Below are 25,154 nucleotides of genomic sequence, written 5' to 3' on the forward strand. Positions count from 1 at the left end.
CCCCAAGCTAGTACCAGAGACACAGGTTACCTCTTCAACTTGCCGTTTACGAGGAAACCGTGCACCTGGTGCTCTGTGTAGCAGGGTCTTGGAGAGAGACCCACGACGCAAAAAAACCCCAGTCCATAGATGAGGGAGAGCGGTGACAGAAGGAGGTGAAGATGACGATGGCAAAAGGATTCTCTTCTTCAACCTCTACTGCAACCAGAGGGCCTCACCACAATGCACATGAGTGTGAAGAAACCGAGAAGAATTCTCAAAAAACCCCCACATCTGAAATAGTGGAAGACGGGTCGTACTTCTCCTGAAAGGCTGAGTCGATCAATTGAAACTATGTCGGAGGAATCAGATGATGTCATGAGAACTAGCCATGACGTCATAATCCCATCCATGACGCCACAAGAACAGACGAATCTTACCAAAGCAGAAATACTGGTATAAGAGCAGGTTTAATCATATATTCTAATAAAAATGGATCTTTGTGAAAACAAGTTTATTTCATATATATGACAAAATGGCAACCAAAGTGAAGGGAATAGGTTGAAAAAACACTGGAAGGGAGACAAGAAGCCACAGAAGTAGACAAAGGCTACATCAGAGAAGCAGTCCATCTAAGATTAGTATTCCTGAATGGCGACGTAAACTGCGCATCTTAGCCTGGAAAACAAGAACAAAACGAAGTTGCCCCCACCGACCCAGGAGGGGAACAACCCATAGAAGTCACCACACAGATGGGGCTCCCAGGCTCGGAAGGAACACACTTCCGTCAGATCTGGCTTGGTTCCAAACTTCCACCACAGAACTAACAAGTTGGATGAGGTACAACAATACATGAAGCGGCAACACTGGGAGAGCAAAGAGAATGTAGAGGGGCTCCCAGGCTCTGAGCGGAACATGTCACCATCTGACTTCAAGGCGAGCAGCAGGACTGACAACTGCGCGCAAGAAGACAGGGTCGAGAGGCAAAAACAAGTTCTGAACTGTAGGGCCTGAAAAGAAACAAATAATGTGCATTCCTCCTCAGGAAGGGAAGAAACTTCCCACCCTGAGAGAAAGGAAAATGAATGAAAATGTTAACGATTCTGACAAAATTTCTGAGACTAATTTTTGCACAATGCTTGTTAATCACTGTAGACTGAAATTTGCATTCTCTTCAGATGGTATCTGTAAAGTAACCTTGTGTTAAACAGGTGTTCAATTCTCAGACTGGACAACACCATTTTTACATTTCTTCTTTTTGTATTGATGACTACTACAACCCTTATGTAGGTTTAATCTGCATTCATGTGTTACTCTCTGTTTTGTCATTACCAACTGGATATCAGCAATGTCAGAAAATCATCTTTGGGAAGTTTTAGGTTTATTCTAGTTATACTTATTGTAGACTTGGCTGCTTTGGCTGCATCCTCATTTCTTTGTAAGCCTACATAAGAAGGGATCCAACATAGTTCAATATTGCAGTAGGCAATCAAGGTATGAGTCAAACCACTTGAGTGATTCAATCACTTGTTTGTGGGACCCAAGGTAACAGGAGGACTGTGTGCAATATTCAACCTCATACTGCTGAATGAGTCCCTTAAAAAACAACAATCAGGATTTGGATAGTAAAGCAGTAGTAGTAATTCACCATGAAAGGAGACAACTTGGTAACCCTGGACCTCAAAGGCCCCTACTTCCACATCTTTATTCAGGTGTCTTTGAGGAATGCCTTAGTTTTGTGTGAACAGGGAAGGCTTTTCAGTTTATGACCTGCATTTCAGCTTGGTAACTATTCTGAAAGTCTTTACCTGAACTTTGGCACCAGCCGCAGAATTGGCACATCAGTCTACCATAAAAGCTATGTGGACAACTGACTGGTGATGGCAGCAAAAGCAGCAAAATTACATGACACGTAGATCTCCTACATCAACTGAGTCAAGACCTGGGTTTCACCTCAAATGGAAGAAGTTGGACTTGGTTCCTTTCATGAGAGCTACATATCTCAATATCATCATTGTAAAAGTTTTTATCTTTTCTCCTCATGGGGGTTAGACATGAAAACAGTTCTCTCTACTCCTTTTGTCTGTGCTCTCCGGCATGAACTTCCATCAAGTCAAGGCCATCACCTGCCACCTTTTCAACGCTCTGCTGGGCACTCCAGCAGGTCTGCCCTGCTACTTCCATATCTACTGCTTTTCCACTTCCCTTCTAATTCTATGCTGAAGTCAGCTCAATGTTTAAAATATGTCTTTCTCCTGGACTCTTGCTACCACAACTCTCTAACAATTCCTCTTTGCAATTTGATCTTCTCCAGCCAAGAATCCTGACATTATATGATAAAACATTTTCAAAATCACCTCCATTTTCCCTGTCAGTGCCCAAGTTTCTACTTCATAGAGTGGTGCACCCATTAGGTACCTATAAAAAGTTTTTGCTCCCTCTACTAAATGGATATTTTTATATACCATTAGAATAGCTATTTCTCCACGTCACCTCTGCTACAGCTAAACTCTTACTGATCTCTCAAATCCTGCTTCACTTTCCAGTTGTCCCCTAGGTAACAGAAATGCTCTTCCTGGAAAACCTGTCCATCTACCACATTAGTGTTCTCAACTTCCCTCTGTTCCTCAATTGCTCTTACATTAAATTTTGCATTCCTCAGCACCTCATGTGACACCATTTGTTATATCAAATAGTACTTTCACCTCCATAACCATGGTGCAGCTACTGTCTTGCTGCTCTCCCAACTCGTATTTCACAGTTCAGTGTGTCCCATGGTGGCAGAAATGTCATACCTCCTCTAAGCCCTGCAAATCTGTCACAGCAAGGTTCTCAGTAGCCCTTCCTCCAACTGCTCTTACTCCAAATATATATTATATAATTGTGAGCACCTATTTTGAAATCATCTGTTACACTTGGTACACACAGCAGAGTTTGACCTCACACCTTACCATAACAACCATGTGCCCACTTTTTTAAATATACATACTCCTTTACTTTGTTTCCATCACCATAAGTAGACTTGCTTAAACCAATTTTATGTACTCTCCATGACATTCCCCACTTTCATCTTTTAAACAATTTTACCACCTCTTCCTCAAGGACTGCTGTTAGCACTAGGTCATCTGTGTAAAGCAGCTCCATAAAGCCCCTTTTATGAACTTCTTTGATGCTTCTTCTATTATTATGATAAAACACCAAAAGGATCACTGCTGGTCCTTGATGATCTCCAATATTTACCTCAAATTTTCATGATACACCTGCCACTCTTCACTATATATATATATATATATATATGTCATGGTAAGGTATCATCACTAGATTATTAAGTTTTCTTGGTATCCTCTACTTTCATAATGCACATTTGTAGTACTCTTTAATGCCTTTCAAGAATCAAAATTATGTGGCATAATCTGTCTCCTCTATGTTTGGTACTTTTCTTGTAGTTGCCTCATTATGCACACTACTTCTGATGTTGACTGTTGATAAGAAGCAAAAATCCCTCTTTGATGATTTTAATGTTTACCAACTCATCCACATATATGAGGTGTCACTGATACTTGAATCCAGAGGTTTGCAAGGCTATTCAGCATCTGCAGGGCAAGCCACTCGTTCACCCATCAGGATGAGCCTGAAACACAAGCTGCTGAAATATTGTTCACCTCCACTAAATCCAGCAGCCTGGAATCTGGATCCAATGTTGCATCCCTGATAAAACCAATTGTGCACCCCTGATAAAGCACAGAAATGTATGCTTTTCTGTCTTCCAAATTCAAAAAGCAGATGCTAGATAAGTTCAGTGCATCCACCCACACAAGATGATAGCTGATCCCCTCTAACCATAGTAGGACTGGTTCACGGAGCTGCTGGTGATGTTGATAATCAACCCTCTGGAATGTAGTCCCACTTCCTGAGGTTCCACACTAATCCCAAGATGCTTCAGCATCATGTCTGTGGGTTATCTAGCAAAATCTCAGGACGTGAAGATTTTCATAGGAGGAAACAGAACCTCAGCTTAAAATCTTGACCAAATCAAGTGAAGCCAACTGTACTTGGTGTAGTGGGAAAGGTATTAATCGAATAAAGTATACTATTTGTGTGACAGCAGACTAGTCTTTGCTTTCCCCTCAAAAAGTTGTCAGCCACCTCTCAAATAAGCTATAGGTCTACCCTCTATAATCCTCCTGCAAAGAATCAAACTTTGATGTATAGGTGAGGGTGCTTCTGTTGAAGTGAATTAGTAAACATTAATGTTTAAAAGTGAGAGAGTACTGCAGTTAAACTGAAGTAGATGATTTAGCACTTTCAGTAGGACCATACATACAGGTCACTTCAACCTAAAAAGAGGGATTTTTCTCGTTCTCAAAAATCTCCAAACCATCACATGAACCTCTTTAGGACTCTTAATTCCTGGACCTAGCACTGAAGATTGTATTTCTGTTATCATCTGTCTTCTAGCCAGATTATCAAGCTACATGAGCCATTGGTCTAAGTTACACACACCTGGAGTCAGTCATCATCTGCTCCTGATTTTGTAGATGATAATCAAAAGACTAAATAACAGGAGTGACCCCAGTATAAATTTTCTTTCTACCTTGATCTCATGTAATCAGGATAATATGCTCTTTACAGTGAGGGCCATTTGTCATTACCTGCAGATAATAAATAGACCTCAGACAGGATAACTTACGGCTTTTTCTCTCTCTGAGTAAGGAATGGAATGGAATGTAAAATTTTGGCCCATTGCCAAGCACTGGGACCTATAAGGTCATTCAGCTGAAAGTTAAATTGAGAGTAGAGAGGTTTTAAAAGGTGTAACAGGAGGAAAACCTCGTAGCTGCACTATGAAACAATTATTAGGAGAGGGTGGAAAGCAAGATGAAATAAAGAGAATATGAATGTAAGTACAGTAAAAGGTATGAAAAGGAATGTAGCTAGGGCCTAAGTGACACTGCAAAGAACTTTTAATGCCTACAATGCACTGCATGATCTCTCTGGGTAAGGGAAATAAACAAGTATAGACGAACACTAAGTAGTTTTGGGTAAGGCTGCTCAATCTAAAAAGTGTGAAAGGTCATGTCACTCAACATCAGTCCTGTTTGTTCAACTAAGTGCATGTACCTAGTTGTGCTGGCAAAATTATGCTGAATTTTATCCAGAATATGTTTGGTACAAATAGCTGAAGTTATACTAACTAGAACAGGTGATGTCTTCTGGGATAACTAATATATATGTCTTACATGAATGGTAATGTCAACTTTACACCCACAACTTTGTAGTATAGGCATCTTGTTTTATACTCTAAAGGTTTTCCATTTCTCTGAGTATCCCTCTGAATTTGCTGAGCCCTGGTCCCTACCCTAAAATTCCCAATTGCTCTCTTTTAACTTAAATTCCCTCAAAAACGAACTGGTACACTTAGTACATCTGCCCCCATATAAACTGCAAGTTGGCCTAATATGACAGATGGGATTTTGATGAAACACTGTTTTTATTACACAAAACTAGTCAAATAAAGTCTGAGTTACCACCTCCCATCCCATTGGTTTCATATGGTAAATACATGGACTGTCATTCTACTGCATGGCAAACATAAGATAATTGAATCTGGGGACATTTTTACTATGGCTGACTCATTGATTGCACTCATGAAAGGTTGAGAGGCAGCAGTGGTTTGGCAAGTGTGAGCATCCAGTTAAACAACTGAATAACATGCATTTTAGAACATTTCACTTGATTTTTACTAATCACATCACAAATCCAGTTGCCTGATGCATTCAACTATTCAAATCCAAATCAATGGAACTTTAAGGCAAAAAATAGCTCTACACAGATTGCGGAATTACAATGAGATAGCTAAAAGTCAGAAATACAGGCCATACATACCAGCATCACAATTACACCATTTGCCTGTAACACAGGTGCCCATAAGACCGCATTCACATTTACGTGACCCTGGAAGTGATCCTCCCCAGTAATCCATTGGCTGGTTATTACGAGATACCCACCATGTATAGGGCTGAAAAATTAGAAAAAAATCTTTTAATCTTACACATTCTTACTCAGATAAGTCATACAAAACTTGTTGCTACCAACCACGTGCTGAAATTAACTATTACAGCATATATGAATAAGAATTTACACAATGGGTACATTTACAAAACCAGAAAAAGAATAACAAACTCAATGGTTTCACTGAAGTACCTCTCTACTAAAAGCTAGAACACTGACACTTAAATGCACAAAATGAATGTATAAAATATTCTCTTATTTCATAATTGCAGCTTACTATATTAAATAAAGTTTCTAAAGTAATTTTAAGTACTTCAATAGCACAAAATAAGTGGTGATGTGGATACTGATGTGTAAGTCAGCTACTCAAGAGATTTCCTAAGACAGCAGTTTGAATTATATATGGGATCTTCAGAGGTGAAGAGGATGAGGATTGTACTTAGGTGAAGAAGCAGACCATAAAGGAGGTAGAACATTTACATTACCTATATTACTTAACTGCAAGGTCAGTACTGTACTGAGTTGTGGTAAGAAAGATATAGAGTGCTGAATTGCTGCAGCACACTGAGAATATTTATGACATTTGTAACAAACCCTTGCTTCTCTGCACAGCATGAACATAAGCATTTATAAGAAAAAGGAAAGAGATTCCAAAGAAGTACATCTACAATATGATGAGATTTATGGCTGTAGTGTGTTACATATAAAGAAGCTGCGTGGGATGTGATGTTCAGAGGTTGGAAAATATTTGAGGATTTCATATATTGAGAAGTTTTGGACATATGTTCAGACAGGTGGAGGAGCAATCAGTTAAGGAAAGTGGTAGGTATGAAGGGGCTGTACAATGACCAGTGAGGGGCACAAATGACAGACAGAGGTAGTAGATGAGGACATAACCTGTCACAGGAATAGCTAGCAGAAAAGTATAATTGTTAAAATAATGATGACGATTCTAAAAAACAGACATGGACACCTTGATTGTTGCATCTTGACCAAGCTGAAATCTTTCACACAAAAATCTCCAAAGTTAACCTTAGTGAAAGTCTGAAGTGGATAAGAGCAAACAGAGAAGAAAGGAAGCAGATGAGGTCATCTTAACTGTCCAAGGAAAAGCTGGCATAAAATCATAACTGTTGCAACTCCAATCTATTAAGCTTAATCTTTGAAACTATTATAGTTATTAGGCCAAAGCTCAGAAATGAAAAATTGTTATATAAATAATATATAGGTCCCTCTACTGCAGAATTATACCAAAAAATGCAAATACTGTGTAGTACCTTTCAAACAGTATATAACGACCTCAATACCTACATCAGAGAGAAAGAGTGTAAGAGTGAGAGATGGTCTTTTGCCAAAATATATAACTTTACCAAGAATTCTTGATTTTCGGGAGAGGGAGTGTTGAACAGTCTAGCTTTCAAACATTCATAATGGATGCGTTGTCGACACTTAGTTGATCGGTTGACAAATATTTCAATTTGTTCCATCCCTGCATCATATATTATATCTTGCACATATGAACCTCTTTTCTCAAAACTGTCAACCGTTGTTGTCATCTCATGTTTATGTCCCAGATATGAAAACACCTTGCCATCATCTGTAAAAATCAAAATTATAGTTATAAATAAAATGTTTTTAAAATGCAATACATTTTCCATACAAATCCATTAATCATAATTAACTTTATCTTGTGCAATGGCACTCCAGTTGGCCCAACTTGATACATCTTGAAAGATAAATGACCTCACTGCACAGGAAAGGAGCTCTAACATAGCAAGCAGCAGTAAAATTACATATATCCAAATATTCAGGCAACTCCCCGTAGTTGCACAACACAAAAGGAGCAAAATCAGTTACAAACATTATAAGATAATGCAGACCCAGCTTAAACATGGGTAAAAGCCTCCAAACCATATGCAGCCGCAACAACTTTGACAGCTTTTAAATTATAATCTCATGAGAGTTAGACAGTATCAGAAAAATAATGAACTACAAATACAACTAATTACTAGGCATAGTTTGGTAATGAATCAAGATTTTACTGCTGTATAAATTCATCCAATTTAGTTCTGGTGCGCTGACCTTAGGAGAAAAGCAGTTAATCAAAAAGGTTGTCAAGGGTCCCTAAGCTTACAAGACACTTTTAATGTCCTGCCTTCTGATCAGCAACAAAATCTAACAAGTAACAAAGTTCCTGTAGCAAAACCTATGCTTAAACATTCAAGATATTCCACAACCAACAATAATTCCACATATCTAGCAAAAGCTAACCAGTTCTTTATCCTTAATATCCAATTTTTTATATTTATATGCAAAACATATCACTTCTAAAAGGGTGGGACAACAAAGGTTATCACAACTGTGTAGCAGATATGTAAAATAATCCACTCCGTTGATTTCTGATAAGCTGAGGGGCTACTGAAGATGTGGAAGTAACTGGACAAACACAAGTAATAACACAACTGTAATTTATGGTGACAACTGAGTTCGCGGGGTAAAGTTCACTAATTTGTGGATTTTTCTTTGGGCTGTATCTCTAAAATTATCACTAATTTGGTTTTTTTCATAGAGCAACACTGTGTATTCACTAATTACTGTATTTTTTAAATGATTTACCTAATAATAAGTAATTTTCAAATATTAATAATAATATACTGTACTATAATTTAAAAATTTATGCATTGCTATAGTAAATTATGTTTCATTTTAAAAAACAAATACATATTCCCAATCTTTTCCAACTCATGTCAATACCTGACCAGGACCCTCAAGGTCAGATATTTGACATATATGACAGGTCCAACCTCCCCCTCTCAACTGAGAGTTGGAAAGGATTGGGAATATATATTTGTTTGTTTAAAATTAAACATAATTTACTATAGAAATCTATAAATTTTTAAATTACAATATATTAATATTATTATTATTATTATTATTATTATTATTATTATTATTACTATTATTATTATTATTACAGTAAACCCCCTATATTCGCGTTCTCATGATTTGAGGACTCACTGATTCGCGGGAATTTCTGTGGAACATATCTATAAATTATTTGCGAAAAATTCGGCAATTCGCGAACTTTTTTGTTGGGAAATATTCACTAATTAGTGGATTTTGATGTTGTTTTCATGGCTAAATACATTTTAAGATTAATAATAATAATAATATAAAATAGTGATTTACAGTACATACTAATTTTCAAATATTAACATTAAGTTTAATAATAAGATTAAATAATAACATTAAATAAAAATAATAATTCTCTCTCTCTCTCTCTCTCTCTCTCTTATTTAGATGAGAGAATTTTTCCGACATGTAATGTGTACGTATGTTTCTTTTGTACGATAAATAAATGATTTACCTAATATGTACTAATTTTCATATATTATTAAGATTAATAATAATAATAATAATAATAATAATAATAATAATAATAAATATTTTCCATGCATTTGTGCAGTAAAATAGGCAGTTATAAGTGTTTTAAGGGTGTATACAGCCTACTTAAGAGTAATAGTAGTAGGAGAATACTGTAATGTAAGGTTACTTTGGGTGTTCTGGGATGATGATTTGGGGTGTATTTTTGTTTAAAATATTAAATTGTTTTAGTATGATAATTTAAGGTATATTTTTGTTTGAACTATCAAATTAGGTAGTGAAATGTTAAAATAGGCAGTTATAAGCATTTTAGTTTAAGGGGTACAAGGTATTTGGCAGTTGTAGGCCAGTTTTACAAATTTATAGAGGGGATTTTTGCACTTCCAGGGTAGGTTCTGGAACCTATTTCCACATAAAAATGGGGGAGCACTGTATTATACTGCCACCAGAGACTAAGATCAGAATCAAGAAATTAAATATGACTCCACTGTTTTTATCCAACAATCCAAGATGCAAAACAGCTGTTAAAAACCAAACTGTGGAATGCAACCCAGAGGGTCAAATCATCTTCCTCTTCTCAGCATAATCCCTAGTTAGGGTTTCTCTTTTCAATTAACCTACTTCAACTGATTCTATCTTCAAAACATTGTAAAATAAAAAGATTAAAAAACATCTTCTAAGAATATGCAGATCTCCAAAAATTGGAAAAAAAAAATTCTCAGGAAAAAAATTAAACTGAAGATAAGGAACTGATACATTTTTTAAAAGTGAAATTGCAATAAAAATGAACTCACAATCTTAAATGAGTAGCATATACATATATTTAAAGAACCCTCACACTGGAAAGATCTGGGTTGGGGGTCCATTGTCATGGACCTACTAAATATCATACACTGATTTTTGTTAGGGTTCAACTTCATTCCATATGATTTGCATTTAACACTGATTTTCCGTAAATCTCTGTTAAAAGGATCCGCAACTGCAAGTATAAAATCATGAGATGAGATTGCGCTAAATGACACAGTATTATCTACATATGCATCCTGCCTGTTTTTAAAGCCAAACTACATGGGTATATAAATAGCAGTGGGATTAAAACATTACCACCCAGAGGATCAACAGCTATTACATTTCTGAAATCACTATCTTGCCTATCAGCTTCTAACCTCTGCAATTTACAGGTTAAAGATTCAATAATGATATTAATAAAAGCTTCCTCAATTCCCATCTAGAGCCTCAACAGCAGTACAAAAGCCATAACCAGTCATACAAATTTCCAGACCACGAGTCTACTCTTCCACCTCAACACGGAGCTTATCCTCCTGCTCTTCTCCATTGGTTCTATTTGCACATTTTGAGAAATGAACATTTGCCATTTGTATTTAGCAACCTTGAATACCTTGTGACTCAATTTGCTACACTCTCTTTCAAAGCAAAATGTGCATAATTAAGAAACAACGGAAAGATTTTTTTCACTACAAACAATGAGGAAGCTTTATTGGTATTATATTTTGAGGGAAAACTGCAAAATTAACACTGTACCAATATAGTATTTAGAGTAAAATAAGAGTCTGCAATGAAATTAAATTCTTACAAATTCATATGAAGAAAATTAAAACATTGCAAGTTTTACAATAGCTGTAGGAATACAACTTACTATAAAATTAACAGGTAACTTACTATAAAATTCACAGGTAACTGGGAATGGTGCTAAAGGTCCAGAGCCATCAATATCAATGTAAACTTCAGCACGTTTTGAGCCTGGGTTTTGCTTGCCATAGGCAGCGCATGATATTGGATTCAAAGCTTAAAAAAAGAAAAAAAATAATTTATTATTTATGATCATACATAAGGCTAAATTTCACAGACCAAAATTAACAAAACTATATGCAATATAGTGCATCATGAGCAAGAAATCAGCCTGAAATATAGTGGTATCTTTATGAACACTTACATGTGTGACAAACAGCTCCTGAATACCCTGTGCCAGAGCAATCACAGAAAAATTCTTCTGAGTTTTGCTTACAACGACCCCCATGCTCACAAGGATTAGGATTGCATCGGTCGATAATTTGGCATGCAGCTAACACAACACCTTTAAGATCACTGACTTCCTAAAATTAAAATAATTAAATCAACTTGCATATATTATACATTAAATGGTACATCTGTCAACAAATGCAGTAATTTCATACATAATGGTTTTCATATAACAAGAAAAATACATTTTTCAACACAAACCTGTTAATTGTCAACACAAACCTGTTAATTGTAAGTTGCCTTACAGTAAACACCCCCGTATTCGCGGGGAATGCATACCGCACACCCCCCGCAAATAGCTAAAATCTGCGAATACTTAAAACCCCTCTAAAAACACTTAGAACTGCCTATTTTGATAGTTTATACACAAGGAAAACACTCTAAAAATGATTATACCCAAGTATTTTAACCCTTTAACGCCGACTGGACGTATTTTATGTCGACAAACGTTGTCTGTCGGGTGCCAAGTGGATGTAAAATACGTCGACTATAAAAAGTTTTTTTAAATATTCGCAGAAAAATACTTATAGGCCTCGTTTGCGAAAAATTTTAAATCACGTGCCTTGAGGGATGCTGGGAGTTCACGGATCATGCTGTTGTTTTGTTTACAAGCGTGACCCAGCTGTGCATGTGCGAATTTCTTTCTTATCCCAAAAGAAAGCATCAGCTAACTCTGCTGAAAATCTCAGAAATTCTTTAGTCACTTTGTCGTAATTTTTGCACCGTTTTCTATTAGCCTTTACATAAAGTTTTATATATGAAAATGTGTGCAATTTCATGTAGAATACAACAAAAAAATAACTCATGGTTGTAGCTTTTATCAATTTCGACATATTTTCATATAAATCACAATAAGTGCCAAAATTTCAACCTTTGGTCAAATTTGACTCGACGGAAATGGTCGAAAAATGCAATTGTATGCTAAAACTCTTACATTCTAGCAATATTCAATCATTTACCTTCATTTTAAAACAAACGAGAAGTCTCTAGCACAATATTTCGATTTATGGTGAATTTCTGAAAAAAAAACCTTTTCCTTACGTCTGAGCTAACTCTGCTGAAAATCTCAGAAATTCTTTAGGCACTTTGTCATAATTTTTGCACTGTTTTGTATTAGCCGTTACATAAAGTTTTATATATGAAAATGTGTGCAATTTCATGTAGAATACAACAAAACATAACTCATGGTTGTAGCTTTTATTAATTTTGACATATTTTCATATAAATCATGATAAGTGCCAAATTTCAACCTTCGGTCAACTTTGACTCGACCGAAATGGTCGAAAAATGCAATTATAAGCTAAAACTCTTACATTCTAGTAATGTTCAATCATTTACCTTCATTTTGCAACAAATGAGAAGTCTCTAGCACAATATTTCGATTTATGATCAACCCAGAGAAACAAGAACTTAGTATATTTCAGACTAAGGAAACCATCTCCTCTTATGAGATGGCCACTACAATGTAGCTTCTACCCAGCAATACAATGTAGTTGAGACTTGACTTCAGGAGCAGGAGAAATCCTCTCCAGGAAGTGGAAACAAATTGCTTGAAGAGTGAGCAAAGGATGTGACTGGGTGACAATGCAGGTCACAGCACTAGATCAGCCAGAAAGGAGCTTGTGGAAGCTTGAGAAAGTCTGGAGTGGTGAACATCCTCCAAAGAATCATTCATATAACAAATGCAAAGAAAACTATAAAGGGGAAAAAAAGCATCATATTAAAACTTTGAATTAAAAGATAAAGATATATAATACTATATTAAAACTGAATAAAAATATATTTAGTCAAAAAATTATATTCTCATAATAAATTTAAGTTTCATGTATACTTACCAAGTAATTACATAGCTATAGTTTCTAACTCATGCGGCAGCCTTTATTTAAAAATTGCGGTAGCACTTTAATAGTTTAGCATAGGTGACAAGCACCACACACTAATGAGTATACTGGAAACGACTTAGCAGAAAACCTTATTTTGTTTGTGCCCTTATGCCCATGAGAGGGGAGTAGGGCAGGCTCCAATTCTGTAATTACTTGTAAGTATATATGAAAATTTTATTATGAAAATAACATTTTCATATAAATAACCTACCAAAACATTAAGGCACGGTAATGACTTTGAAATAGAAAAACTGCTAGCACTGAAACAATGGTTGTTGTTCCCTTACGTGGTAAGAGAGCTATTGCAGGTGAACTCTTAACCTGTAGTGGTGTGGTGGTAAAACCATGGGGTCCTCTACTTAAGTGGGAGCTTTGCAACCAAGGATAGGACCAATGGCTACCAAAGCATATATAAGTGCCCTTATCCTAGGTGCAGTACCAATATAAAAAAACAACAAGACAACACTTTCACCTACACTGAAAACACCACAACCCGTCCACTGAGACTGGTGGGTACTCCAGGTACACTGTACCCACTGGCTCCAGAAAATTTGACACTCTACTTCAAGGCGAAGAGATAGTAGGAAAAAATGAGAGATTCCTATGCTTCCTTCCCAAATACCATGCCAGCCACTGAAAATGGCCCCAAGGTACTGTAATTTTCAAACAATGTTACGACTTCTTTCAAATAGTGAGAGCTGCAGATCGGTTCGCACTTCCAGTAGGCCGACTGCAGAATGGAAGTGAGGGACATATCGTACCTGAAAGCTAATAAGGTAGAGACTGCACTGACGTCATGAGTTTTCACTTTAAAAGTAGGCAAACTGTCCTCCTGAACCTGAGAGTGCGCCTCAGAAATTAAGTCTCTGAAAAAGAAAGACAATGTGTTCTTAGTCAAAGGGCGAGACGGGCTCTTGACAGAGCACCAAAAGTTACTGGATGGTCCTCTGATCTTCTCAGTCCTGCTCAAGTAGCCAAGGTATCCGTTAAGGTCTTAATGGAGAAAGAATGGGGCCAGGGTTTGGAAGGGTCCTCGTTCTTGGTTAAAAATCCAAGGGTAAAGTAACAATCTGCATCTCCTCGAGACAAAACCTATCCTTTATCAACGACTTGGATCTCGCTAATAGGTCAGCAGCAACCAAGGCCACAAGGAAGAGTGTCTTCCGAGTAAGGTTTCTCTGAGAAGAGGAACGAAGGGGTTCAAAATACAGGCAGTCCTCGGTTATCGGCGGGGGTTCCATTCTGGGGGCGTGATGATAACCGAAAATTTCCACTAACCGAAAATCGGCGATTTCCGGGGCTTTTTCAGCGATTTTTGGGGTTTATCGGTAGTGAAAAGTGCCGATTTTCGGTTATCGGCGCCGAAAAGTGCCAATTTTCAGTTATCGGTGCCTCTATTAGGCAAGTATCAGCACCAATACCCAATTATCGGTGCCAATATACAGATGTCGGCGATTTTTGGCGCCGAAAATTGTCGATTTTCGTCACTAGACAAGTGCTGCAAAACCAGATCGCCATTAACCGAGCCTGCCGTTAACCGGGGACTGCCTGTAGGGACCTGTCAGCCACTTCAACACTACATCCAGGTTCCAGGAGACCAGATCTTCCTTTCTTTGTTAGATGTATCAAGAGGACTTTACAAGTCATTATGATCTGGAACTGACACAAGATTCAGGAGACCTATGTTTAAACACTGAGCTAAACACAGCTCTACACCCCTTAATGGTGGAGGACAAGAAATTCATAGATCTCCTCAAATAAAGAAGGAAATCCGCAATTTGGATCTCAGTTGTCTCAGAAGAAGAGACGTTGAGTCTGAGACACCAGCTTCGGAAAAACGCCCACTTAGCCTGGAAGACGCGGCTAGGAAAACGGCACCTGCATCTTGCAATAGCCTCTGCATTGCTTCTTGAAAAACAGTTACCCTCTGACAAGCTTCCAAACCATCTGAAGCCTGTCAGGGCAAGAGCACACAACCCTTTGGAATCTCTTGAAGTGGTTGCCTGAGTAGACACTGTTTTTAGGGGGAGGAGTCTCGGAGAGCCCACCAGCAACCGTAGCAGGTCCTGGAACCATTCTTTCATGGGCCAGAACGGAGCTATGAGAGTTAATGTTGCGATGAGTCCAAGACTTGTTCAGGACTTCCCTGACCATGCTGAAGGGCGGAAAGGTGTAGTGGTCCAAGTGGGACTAATATTGCAGTATGACGTCTGTTGCTCATGCTAGATCCGGGGCCCAAGAACAAAAGAGAGGAAGGCGATGGTTCCTTGAGGAGGCAAACAGGTCCAATGTCGACCTGCCCCATAGTATCACAGATTCCGATAGACCAGCAGATCCAAGGTGGGAAGGACCTACTTTCCAACGGCTCAGTTTGTCTGCCAGAATATTTACCGTATTTGATGGCTTATAAGACGCATGTCTGCATAGGACGCACCCCAATTTCAGCAGGACATTGAGGGAAAAAAAAAAAAAAGTTTCCTAGCCTATGCTCATATGATTTTGGTAAATAAAAACTGTAGTATTAGGTTATCATATGCATATTGTTTCTTACCAACAGAATCAACAAAAACACTAATAAAGAAATTATCCCATATTTATATTTATCAAAATATGTATTATACAATCAGCCATTTACTACGAGAATGTTTCGTCTGATGCTGAAAGCTACCTCATAGGTTTACCAATAGATTGCAACACATTCATTTGTAAACATTGTTTCTTACCAGCAGAATCAACAAAAACATTAATAAAGATGTTACCTCTATATGTTATATATATCCATTATATATTATAAAAGTATGCAATCAAGCTCTGGAATTTACTACTTTTCAGCCTTGTTATCCTTAAAGCTCTGAGATAATCACCAATAGGTGGCAGCACACGTACTGTAAGTCTGTAAATGTGGAATGCCAACTGATGCGCTGTAGATGATGATAATGATATTAACACATTTTAATGAAAATATCGATAATAATGTAGATATTGATTATAATACTAGCAGTAGTAATGCTTTGGTTTTTAACAGGTTATTAGGATAACACCAATGTTAGCTAGGCTACAACATCTACGTGACGTTTCATGTATAATTTCGCTTAAATTTTGAGCATACATTATGTACATAGGACGCAGGGGATTTTTAGGCCATTTTTTATTAAAAAGTGGTCTTATTGAGAAATCTCTTTCCCAACAAATCGTCTGAGACTAGATTCACTTGATTTGATCAGTCCACAGCAGGTCTCTTGCTGTTTGGTAGAGAGAAATTGAGTGAGTGCCACCACGCTTTTGTATGTACATTAGGGCTGTGGTACTGTCTGAATGGACTACCACAGTATTGTTGTGAACTAGGGTCGAAAAGCATTAAAGCTTTCAGCTCTCTGACGTTGATGTGAATGTTCTGTGCTTCCGCCGACCACATCCAAGAAACTTCCTGGTTCACCAAGAGGACTCCCCAACCTAGAACTGAGGAGTCTGAATAGAAGTCTAGTTCTGAACTCAGAGGATGAAGGGCTTTCCTTCCGAAAGTCTATGTTAGGACCGCCATCATTGCCAGTCTGACTTGATCTCCAGGTTTAAGGGAAAAGCGTAGGTGTCCAGCTGTGTTTCCCTTGAGGAAGAATGCATAACTCTCCTAAGAAGTTTGCCTAACTTGACGAACGTCTTGATGGACGACAAAGTCCCCAATAGGTTCATCCACTGATGGATCAAGCAAGTAGAAGGGGCTAGAAACCTGTGGACCATCTGAAGGTGGTTGGCAATTCTCTTGGCAGATCAAAAAGTCCGAGAGTTGAGAATCATCCCAAAGAGGAACTCTTGCAACGGGGCTAACTGGGGCTTCTTAAGTAGATGGTAATTCGCAGTTCCTGAGAGAGGATATGTTCAAGTCCTTCGTGCACTTTTCCCTCGAAGGGAATCGAGTTGTCCAGACACAGACTGACGTTTATGCCTATTAAATGGAGTCATTTTGCTAGAGAAGCCAGGACTCAAGTGAACATTTGAGGTGCCGTAGAGAGGCCGAAGAATAGAGCCCAAAACTGGAAGCTTAAACTGATATTGGGTGCTTGGGAGCTGGCACCAGGCATCTGAGAGGAGAGAGGCATTTAGACGCTGACGTGGGGCACCTAAGAGTGCCTCATGGAAGACGAACCTTAGATGCTTCCTGGAGTTCAGATGGATGGGGAAGTGGAAGCATGCATCCTGCATATCCCAGGATATCATCCAATCGCCCTGGTGAATGGATGAAAGGACTGACTAGTTCCTCTCCATCTGAACTTCATCTACCAGACGAAGAGATTAAGGGTGCTTACGTTGAGGACTGGTCTCCAAACCCCAATGATTTGGGACCACAAGCAGACGGTAGTAGAAGCCCTCTGAGTTGATGTCCTCAACTTCTTTTATGACTCTCTTTCAAAGGAGAGAGGAGACCTCCTCAAAAAGGGTTGAATGTTTTCCAAAGCCTCGAGTAGGCCATCAAAACGATGGGAGGAGGGACTAAAGGGAGGCTCTCCATGAACGGAATGGAGAAGCCCTCCCTCATAACCTTGACAATCCACTGTTCTGTCCCTCTGATACTCCACTTCTCCCAAAACTCAAGAAGACTAGCTCCCACTTATGCACGGAAGGACTTCTTCCTCATTTCTTGGGCAAGGACTTGAGCTCCTCTTGATAGTTTTGGCCAAGAAGCGGACATTGGAGTGGGTCCTAGACTGTACTTGGGCTTACTCCCAAGAAAGGGATGTTGCTGGAGAGGAGAGACCATCTTAGGAACAAATGCCGACGAATCATTGGGGCATTCGGAAGAATGTGCCAGAAGATCCTAAGTCAACTTCTATGGAGGCCAAACTTCTGGGCCTGAGTGACTCCTTTAGTGGAACAGGAGCACCAAAAAGCTCTTTTCTTCAAAACTCCAAAAGAGAAAAGAGCCACAAGTTCAAGAAAGCCATTCGTGATGGTCTTGTCTGCACGAACAGACTCCTAGCCAGTCCATGGCAAAGTCTCCAACCATGGCAAACTTCAATCTTCTTGACTAGCACTCTCACCATCCAACCCAAGAAACTGAAAGCTTCAAACAACTCAAAGAGGTCTTTGACAAGGAGGTCAAGTTCTGCCAACGAAAAACACAATTTTCAACAATGAAAATGCTGAGCATTGGAAAGGAGTTTCCCCGGTGGCGTAGGAGAGAAACCTCCTGCAGATTAAGAGGGAGGGAGGAAAGACGAAGGAAGCCTTACCTTGCTCCCTCTTAGCAGAAAACAAAACTTCAATCTCCTTGCGTGCCTTCCTAGAAGACGAGGAAAGCTCCATTGTGGGGAGCTGGGTCTATCATCTGGATGGCTCCTCATCAGGAAGGTCGAGGTAGGCGAGACCGGGGCAAGATGAAGCCAAAAAAGGGTAGGGAAGCTCACCTGCAAAAACTGAAGGAGAGCTGCATAGGCTATGAGATCCGCAGTCGGAAAGGGGAGCTTGGCACTCCAAGCAGGAGATTGATACTGAAGAGTTGGCGCCAGGCGATCAGGAGGTGGCGGCGGACATTTGGGAGCTGGCACCAGACGCTTGGGAGCTGGCACCAGGCGCTGGAGCTGGCACCAGACACTTGGGAGCTGGCACTGGTGCCTGGAAGCAGGCACCAGGCGCTTGGGAGCTGGTGCTGGGTGCTCAGATCAGGCACCAGGCGCTTGGAAACTGGTGCGGTGCACTTAATCTGAGCAAGATCAGGTTCATCAGGGTCCACAGGTGGTGACGAAGTAAAAGGTCTGACTGTGGGAGGCAAAGGAGACTGCAGTCTCCAGGAAGACCAAGTTGATGATGGGTGCCTGGGTGGGCGCTGGGTGCTCACGAGTGGACGCTGGACACTCGAAAGTGGGCTCTGGGGCCGGACTCTCAGTAGCTGGCACTGGGCACTAAGTGGCTGGCACCAGGTGTTTGGAAAGCAGCACAGAAAGTCTGGAAGTTGGGCACTTGGGAGCCAGGTGTTGGGTACTCGTGGACAAAAGTCGAGCGGACAGGCGAGACATTCTCCAGACTGTCCAAAGCGGACAGGTGTGGGCGCTCGTGGACCAAAGCGGACACATAAGGGTCCACTGAGTAACTGCATGAAGGACCAGGACTGCAAAGAGAATACTTGCACTTCTTAACAGGCACTGGACTCCCCATCAGCTCGGGACTCTGACAGAGGCTTGCAGAAAAGCACTTAAAAGGATGGGAAAAGTCTAGGTAATGTCTTCGGCGCTTCCTGTCCACGCTGCTATCATCAGACAAGCTTGAGCACAAGCCATGCACATCCTTAGACAAGCCTTTCCAATGGCTGTCTACCAACACCTGGGACTGTACAACAGATGCGGTTGAGGGGGCAACTACCCGTGGGCAAACCCCCTTGGCCTCCTATGGACTTTTGTTATGTCTTCTCCTAGGGTTGGGGGAGCAGAACAGTGACCTCGGTCTAGGAGAACCAACAAGACGAGTATCCACCTCCTCCACTTACACAACACTATCACTTGTCACTTTGCAGGAAGTGGGGCTGTCTGAATACATTTTCCCATAAACGCCTTCTGTGAAGCACCTAACTCTGCCACTGTATTCAACAGTAGGATCACCTTCTTGTCAAACCTAGACTCTAGACTGGCGATGGCATCGGGTTCAGAAGTGAGGGAGCCAGGCACTGGAGTAGGTGGATTAAAAGTAGGAGGGCTAGTAGCAGGAGAAAAATTAGGAAGAGGGGAAGAAGGAATAGCACAGCTATCTTCTAACCAAGGCTAGGGTAGAATACTAGGCTAAGGGAAGCTTGTTTCTCGGCTCTAGAGGATGCTTTCCTTTTTCTATCCTTCTCTAACTTGTCTAGTTGAGATGTAAGTACCTTCTACTTTTGCTAATCATACATTTACCACAAGTTTTCTCCCTACTATATTTCTGCCCACTACATTTGCAGCAAATTGTGTGAGAATCATATGAAGATTTGATTAAACTGGTTTTGCAACTTTTGCTACAATAGCAAAACTAGGTGAACTTGAATCAGACATAATAATAACCAAAGAACTAGAAAAATGATCTTGAAAGCTATTAATGCTTGAAGGCTACTCAAATAAACGATAATACTTCACCGAAATCCAGCCATACAACCGAAAATCAGTAAACAAAAGCTGCAGCAAACCCCCGATGATACTCGAGAGGCAGCAGAAACAGAACGAGGTTTTTTGCTGCAGAAACAGAATGAGGTTTTCTGCTAAGTCGTTTCCAGTACTCCTGTTAGTGGGCGGGGCTTGTCACCTACACCAAACTATCAAAGTGCTACCACAATTTTTTAAATAAAGGCTACCTTGCAAGTTAGAAACTATAGCTATGTAATTACTTGGTAAGTTATTTACATGAAACAACTATTTCCAAGTTTATAGTTAGCAACATATGCTAGTTTTTGCAGGTTACATATCATAAACACAAGGCGCATAAATTTCAATGTTATTTCTTCATTATCACTTGACTAATTTTCTACAAATAAATTTCAAGTGAAGAACAAGGGGAATTTGTTTCTGGTGATAGAAATTCTTCATAACGTATCACAATAAGCTGTAGGTCCTGACAACCAATTTTCTTAGCCACTAAAAATAAATTAACAAGCAACAGAGCTGTTAATCAGCTCAGACAATATTTTTTCTCATATTAACAAGCAACATTTCACCAATTTCTTTCATCAGCCAAATTCACTCTTCCCCCCAGCTATCAAGATTATAACTAGCTACTTGTAAAGAACAAAAATTCACTAAAATGATTTTTCAAATATAACTATAATAGATATATTAAACCAAAATTATTACATGCAAAAACTAGTTTCAATGTTCATTAGTTTAGTCTGTAACTTATTATAAGCACAATCAATTTATGTGTGTTAAAATAAGTATTTCTTCAGGTTTATTTTCATCACATTGCTTTTATTCTTCTTTTAATATCAAGTGTAAATATAAGTTATATTATAGCCTATCATATTGTTATTTCTAAAGCCAATATTAATAATCATTCTGAGGCATGAATTATAGCCCAATGTATTGATGTGTATATCCTAGCAAACCAACAACTGCCACCCCACCCACACACACACACACACAGCTGTGGAAGCACTTTCTTTACAATGGAGCCATAACAGAGGTTAAATAAGAGTAAATTAAATATAAATTATTATTATTATTAAATACTGGAACACAGCTCTAGTGCACCCATTACATTATGTGGAGGCCTGGGAAATTTATAACAGTTGCCAAAGTAATAAATGAAACAGATTAAAGATAGGCAGATTAGTGAAGGTCTACTTGTACGAGGAAAAGTGGTCGGGACAAAAATCATCATAACTAGTGAAACTGGACAAACATGGAGCAACTATTGAAACCACATGCACAATATGGAAAGAGGTGAGAAGTGTAGCATCATCAGATAGTCTGGGCATGTGCATAGGGCCTTATTAAGTCTCAATCAAACAAGATGTTGCAAATAGCATTTCTTGTACAGATATCAGGCAACATATAATCAACTGATGTAGTGAATCAACAGTGCACTATACACAATAGCCTCTCTAACAAGCTCCCAGTAGAACTATAAAATAAAAATCAAATTCTGAGAATACATGTACATAGCTTACCTCATCTTTAGGTTTTTGTTTAAATCCAATAACAGAAATTCTTCTCATGCAACCTAAGAAACCTACAGAACCATACACACCACCTGAAATAAAAAAAAAATGCTGCAGATATTAGCATGAAGTTTTTCAGACTGAAACTATCAGAAATGAGAAGATAAAAAGAAAAAAATTAAGGTAACTAAACCTACATGGTTGGACTAGCTTCCTTACAAATATACACTTAAGTGATTAGTCCGATTAACTACTTCCCTTTTGGCCTTCTTCTGTAAATGTGTTTCAAAAATACAGTTTTTTATTTTTTGATGTTCTCCTTAGGACAATATGCAGTGCATAAATTTTTAAAACTGTCAGTCCTTCGGAAAAGACTGTATTAGATTTTTATACTGGATTTTGTTTTACAATTATGCAGAATTACACAGATGCAGCATTACTATCTTAATCACACAACGACATAATATTTAACCACTGCATAGTTTTATTTCACAACAGCTTTGGGTTGCTTTATGATAATCCCCCATTTGTCAATTTCCAAAATATCTACATTGTGAATGGTAGAAAATAATGACAATTTTTCTTGTCTTTTTTTTCATAGCTGCAACTTCTGATCTTTCCAGGAATCTACGAATAGAATAGGATGTACAATTTGGGCCAAAAGCCAAGTGCTGCGTCCTATGAGGTCTTTCAGCACAAAAAAAGAAATTGACAGTAAAAAGGTTTGGAAGGTGCAACAGGGGGAAAACCTCGCACTTGTAATATGAATCAAGTGTTAGGAGAGGGTGGAAAGCAAGATGGAAAAGAGAATATGAACGGGGTACAGTAAAAGGAATGAAAGGGGATGCAGCTGGGGGCCAAAGGGATGCTGCAAAGAACCTAAGTCCTCGGAAACTAAATACAAATGTTTGTTATTTCCTTCTGAATTCATTAAGGCTTCACAATTATGGCTACTAGTTTCTTCATCGTTCATTTTGACTGTGGAGGGTGATGAGATGGCAAAAGTAAGAATTATTTTTGCTAATGCATGGAGTATTTAATACCTAAAGCTTTACTGTAACAGTAAGCAAGACATACAGCCACTTATTGAGAAAAATGCAAACCAAATGCTCACTAATGGCACAGGAAAAACACCAATCAAACACATAACAGATCAAGTAAAATCCGTATCTTAAAAAAAAGTACGGGAACCTTAGGGTATTGAACAAGTATTGTTGTGATCATAAAATGTATATAAGTACACTGTCATTGTTCAGCACACCAAGGGAAGGGGTTAACCAAGTAGTGACCCAATTGACAAAAGTTTAAAGGGGTACATTCAAGGCCACTCAAAATAATAGAGAATTAACTATAAAAGAGTCTCCTTCCTCATGAAGAAAGCTTATTTGCGATAAATATCAAAAAATTTATTCTTTAAATTGTTTAATTTAAACAATTAGAACAGACAGAAGAAATGACACACAATCCCCAAGGCAACCCACCAACTCCAGAGTTTTTACTGGCAATAGGCAATTACTGTATATCAATAAATATAAATTAATATAACATAACAAAACTCTCCATTTATTTACACAAATGAAAATTACACAAACAATGTGAAAAAATGTAATAAAAAAAATAGAAAATAATAAAAGTGAAGAAAATGAAAGTATACAGAGAGAGAGAGAGAGAGAGAGAGAGAGAGAGAGAGAGAGAGAGAGAAGAGAGAGAGAGAGAGAGAGAGAGAGAGAGAGACTGGTAATAAGTAACTACCTACATATACAGATAATGTATCACCATAAAAAATATTTAAACAAAAGAAAATTACATGATGGAAGAAAGGAAAACATATACAGTAATGACATCAAAGAATGGATTATTGAAAAGAGACAAACAGAGAAAGAGAATGACTAGCTGACCACCAAACATTCCTGAGGAATAAGACTTGAATTAAGTACTTTTGCCTTTTAAAATAACCACACCAAGGAGCCTATTGACCTATCCACAATGATAGTTGAATCTAAGAAGATTAATCTTGCTCTAAAATAAGAAAACTTGTACAGGAACACCTGTGGTGGTCGAACCAGGACATTTGGAAAAGAAAACGGGTTAAAAATAAATGCAAATACACATTGTTACCAGATGACTATCCAAACAGCCTAAAGTACAACTTACAATACTAATCCATTAACTCACCTCCAACAAGGAAATATTTTCCTGATATAATGGATACAATGCGTGTTGTTTTCATTGGGACATCATCTATTGTCAACTCCATCTTATTATCAGCAATGGTAAAAATAACATGATGCCAGCGGCCATCATTATAAGTAGTATCAAAATTGTCCAATATGACTTTTCCTTGAGTCTGAGGGGCTGAAATATCCACTTTTACTTTCCCTTCATGAAGGTATACCTGAAAATGGGCAAGAAATCATTGCAAACTGTTGCAAATCAAAGTTTAAGGTGGGTTTTATAAACAAGTACTAAAATCTTGGAACCAATACAGTAAATCTCAAACCAAAGCACATATTTACATACAAACATGAGAGCAACAAAAACAATCACCATACTAACAGAAAAAAACCTTGACAATGTTCTCCATTGCCTCACTACAACAAGTTATTAGATAGCTAGTTAATACAAATAGGTTATTTAATTTATAAAAAAAATTGTCATGCATTGTTATTACTGATGTTATTTTAACAAAGCACAATGACATAATTCTTGACTCATACAGCTCATCTGAAGGAGCTGCTCTTAAGGGTGGGAATAGGATCCATGGTTGTGCAAGCAGAAAAAACCTTTACATTTATCAGCACAAAGCAACTTTGTGTTTGTCTTGTAAGTAGTTATGAAATAGTCTGGTTTCCACAGCACACTTTCAGATATAAACATTTTTTGAAGCAAACTTCAAAATTAGACCTGCAATTCACAAGTAACTTTCCATCACCACTGTCAATTCATACTCTGATAAGCAAAATACATTCAACTTTAATACCTGCAGACCTAAATGATATACTGAACAGTCCTTACATCACTGTTAAAATGGCCATTTATGAATTATACATTAGCTTTATATGTTCATATCATGGACTCAAACAATGCCAATATTATTTAACGTGTATTCTATATATCTTAGTGTTAGTGAAATCTGTAACAGTAATAGGGACCCACAAAGTAGGCTCATTTTCAGACAGATAATGTTAACAGTAAGAAATTTTCAACTAAAAAAAAAATTGAAAAGATTTTGACATACTCACTCA

General features: G+C 38.3%; 1 protein-coding gene across 4 annotated transcripts in view; it reads right to left on the reverse strand.

The window, feature by feature from the left end:
* Nrx-IV (neurexin-4) overlaps positions 1 to 25,154 on the reverse strand; it is a 218,170-nt gene that overhangs the window by 109,788 nt on the left and 83,228 nt on the right. For all 4 annotated transcript variants that reach the window (XM_067101754.1, XM_067101753.1, XM_067101756.1 and 1 more), the window contains 6 exons: positions 24,085 to 24,304; positions 21,919 to 22,001; positions 11,330 to 11,489; positions 11,056 to 11,181; positions 7,362 to 7,588; positions 5,866 to 5,998 (listed from right to left, as the gene is read on the reverse strand). In XM_067101754.1, the coding sequence (XP_066957855.1) occupies positions 5,866 to 5,998; positions 7,362 to 7,588; positions 11,056 to 11,181; positions 11,330 to 11,489; positions 21,919 to 22,001; positions 24,085 to 24,304 (949 nt within the window). The remainder of the gene's footprint in view (positions 1 to 5,865; positions 5,999 to 7,361; positions 7,589 to 11,055; positions 11,182 to 11,329; positions 11,490 to 21,918; positions 22,002 to 24,084; positions 24,305 to 25,154) is intronic.

The sequence above is a fragment of the Macrobrachium rosenbergii genome, chromosome 58, assembly GCF_040412425.1.
Source record: "Macrobrachium rosenbergii isolate ZJJX-2024 chromosome 58, ASM4041242v1, whole genome shotgun sequence".
In the NCBI taxonomy this organism is placed as follows: Eukaryota; Metazoa; Arthropoda; class Malacostraca; order Decapoda; family Palaemonidae; genus Macrobrachium; species Macrobrachium rosenbergii.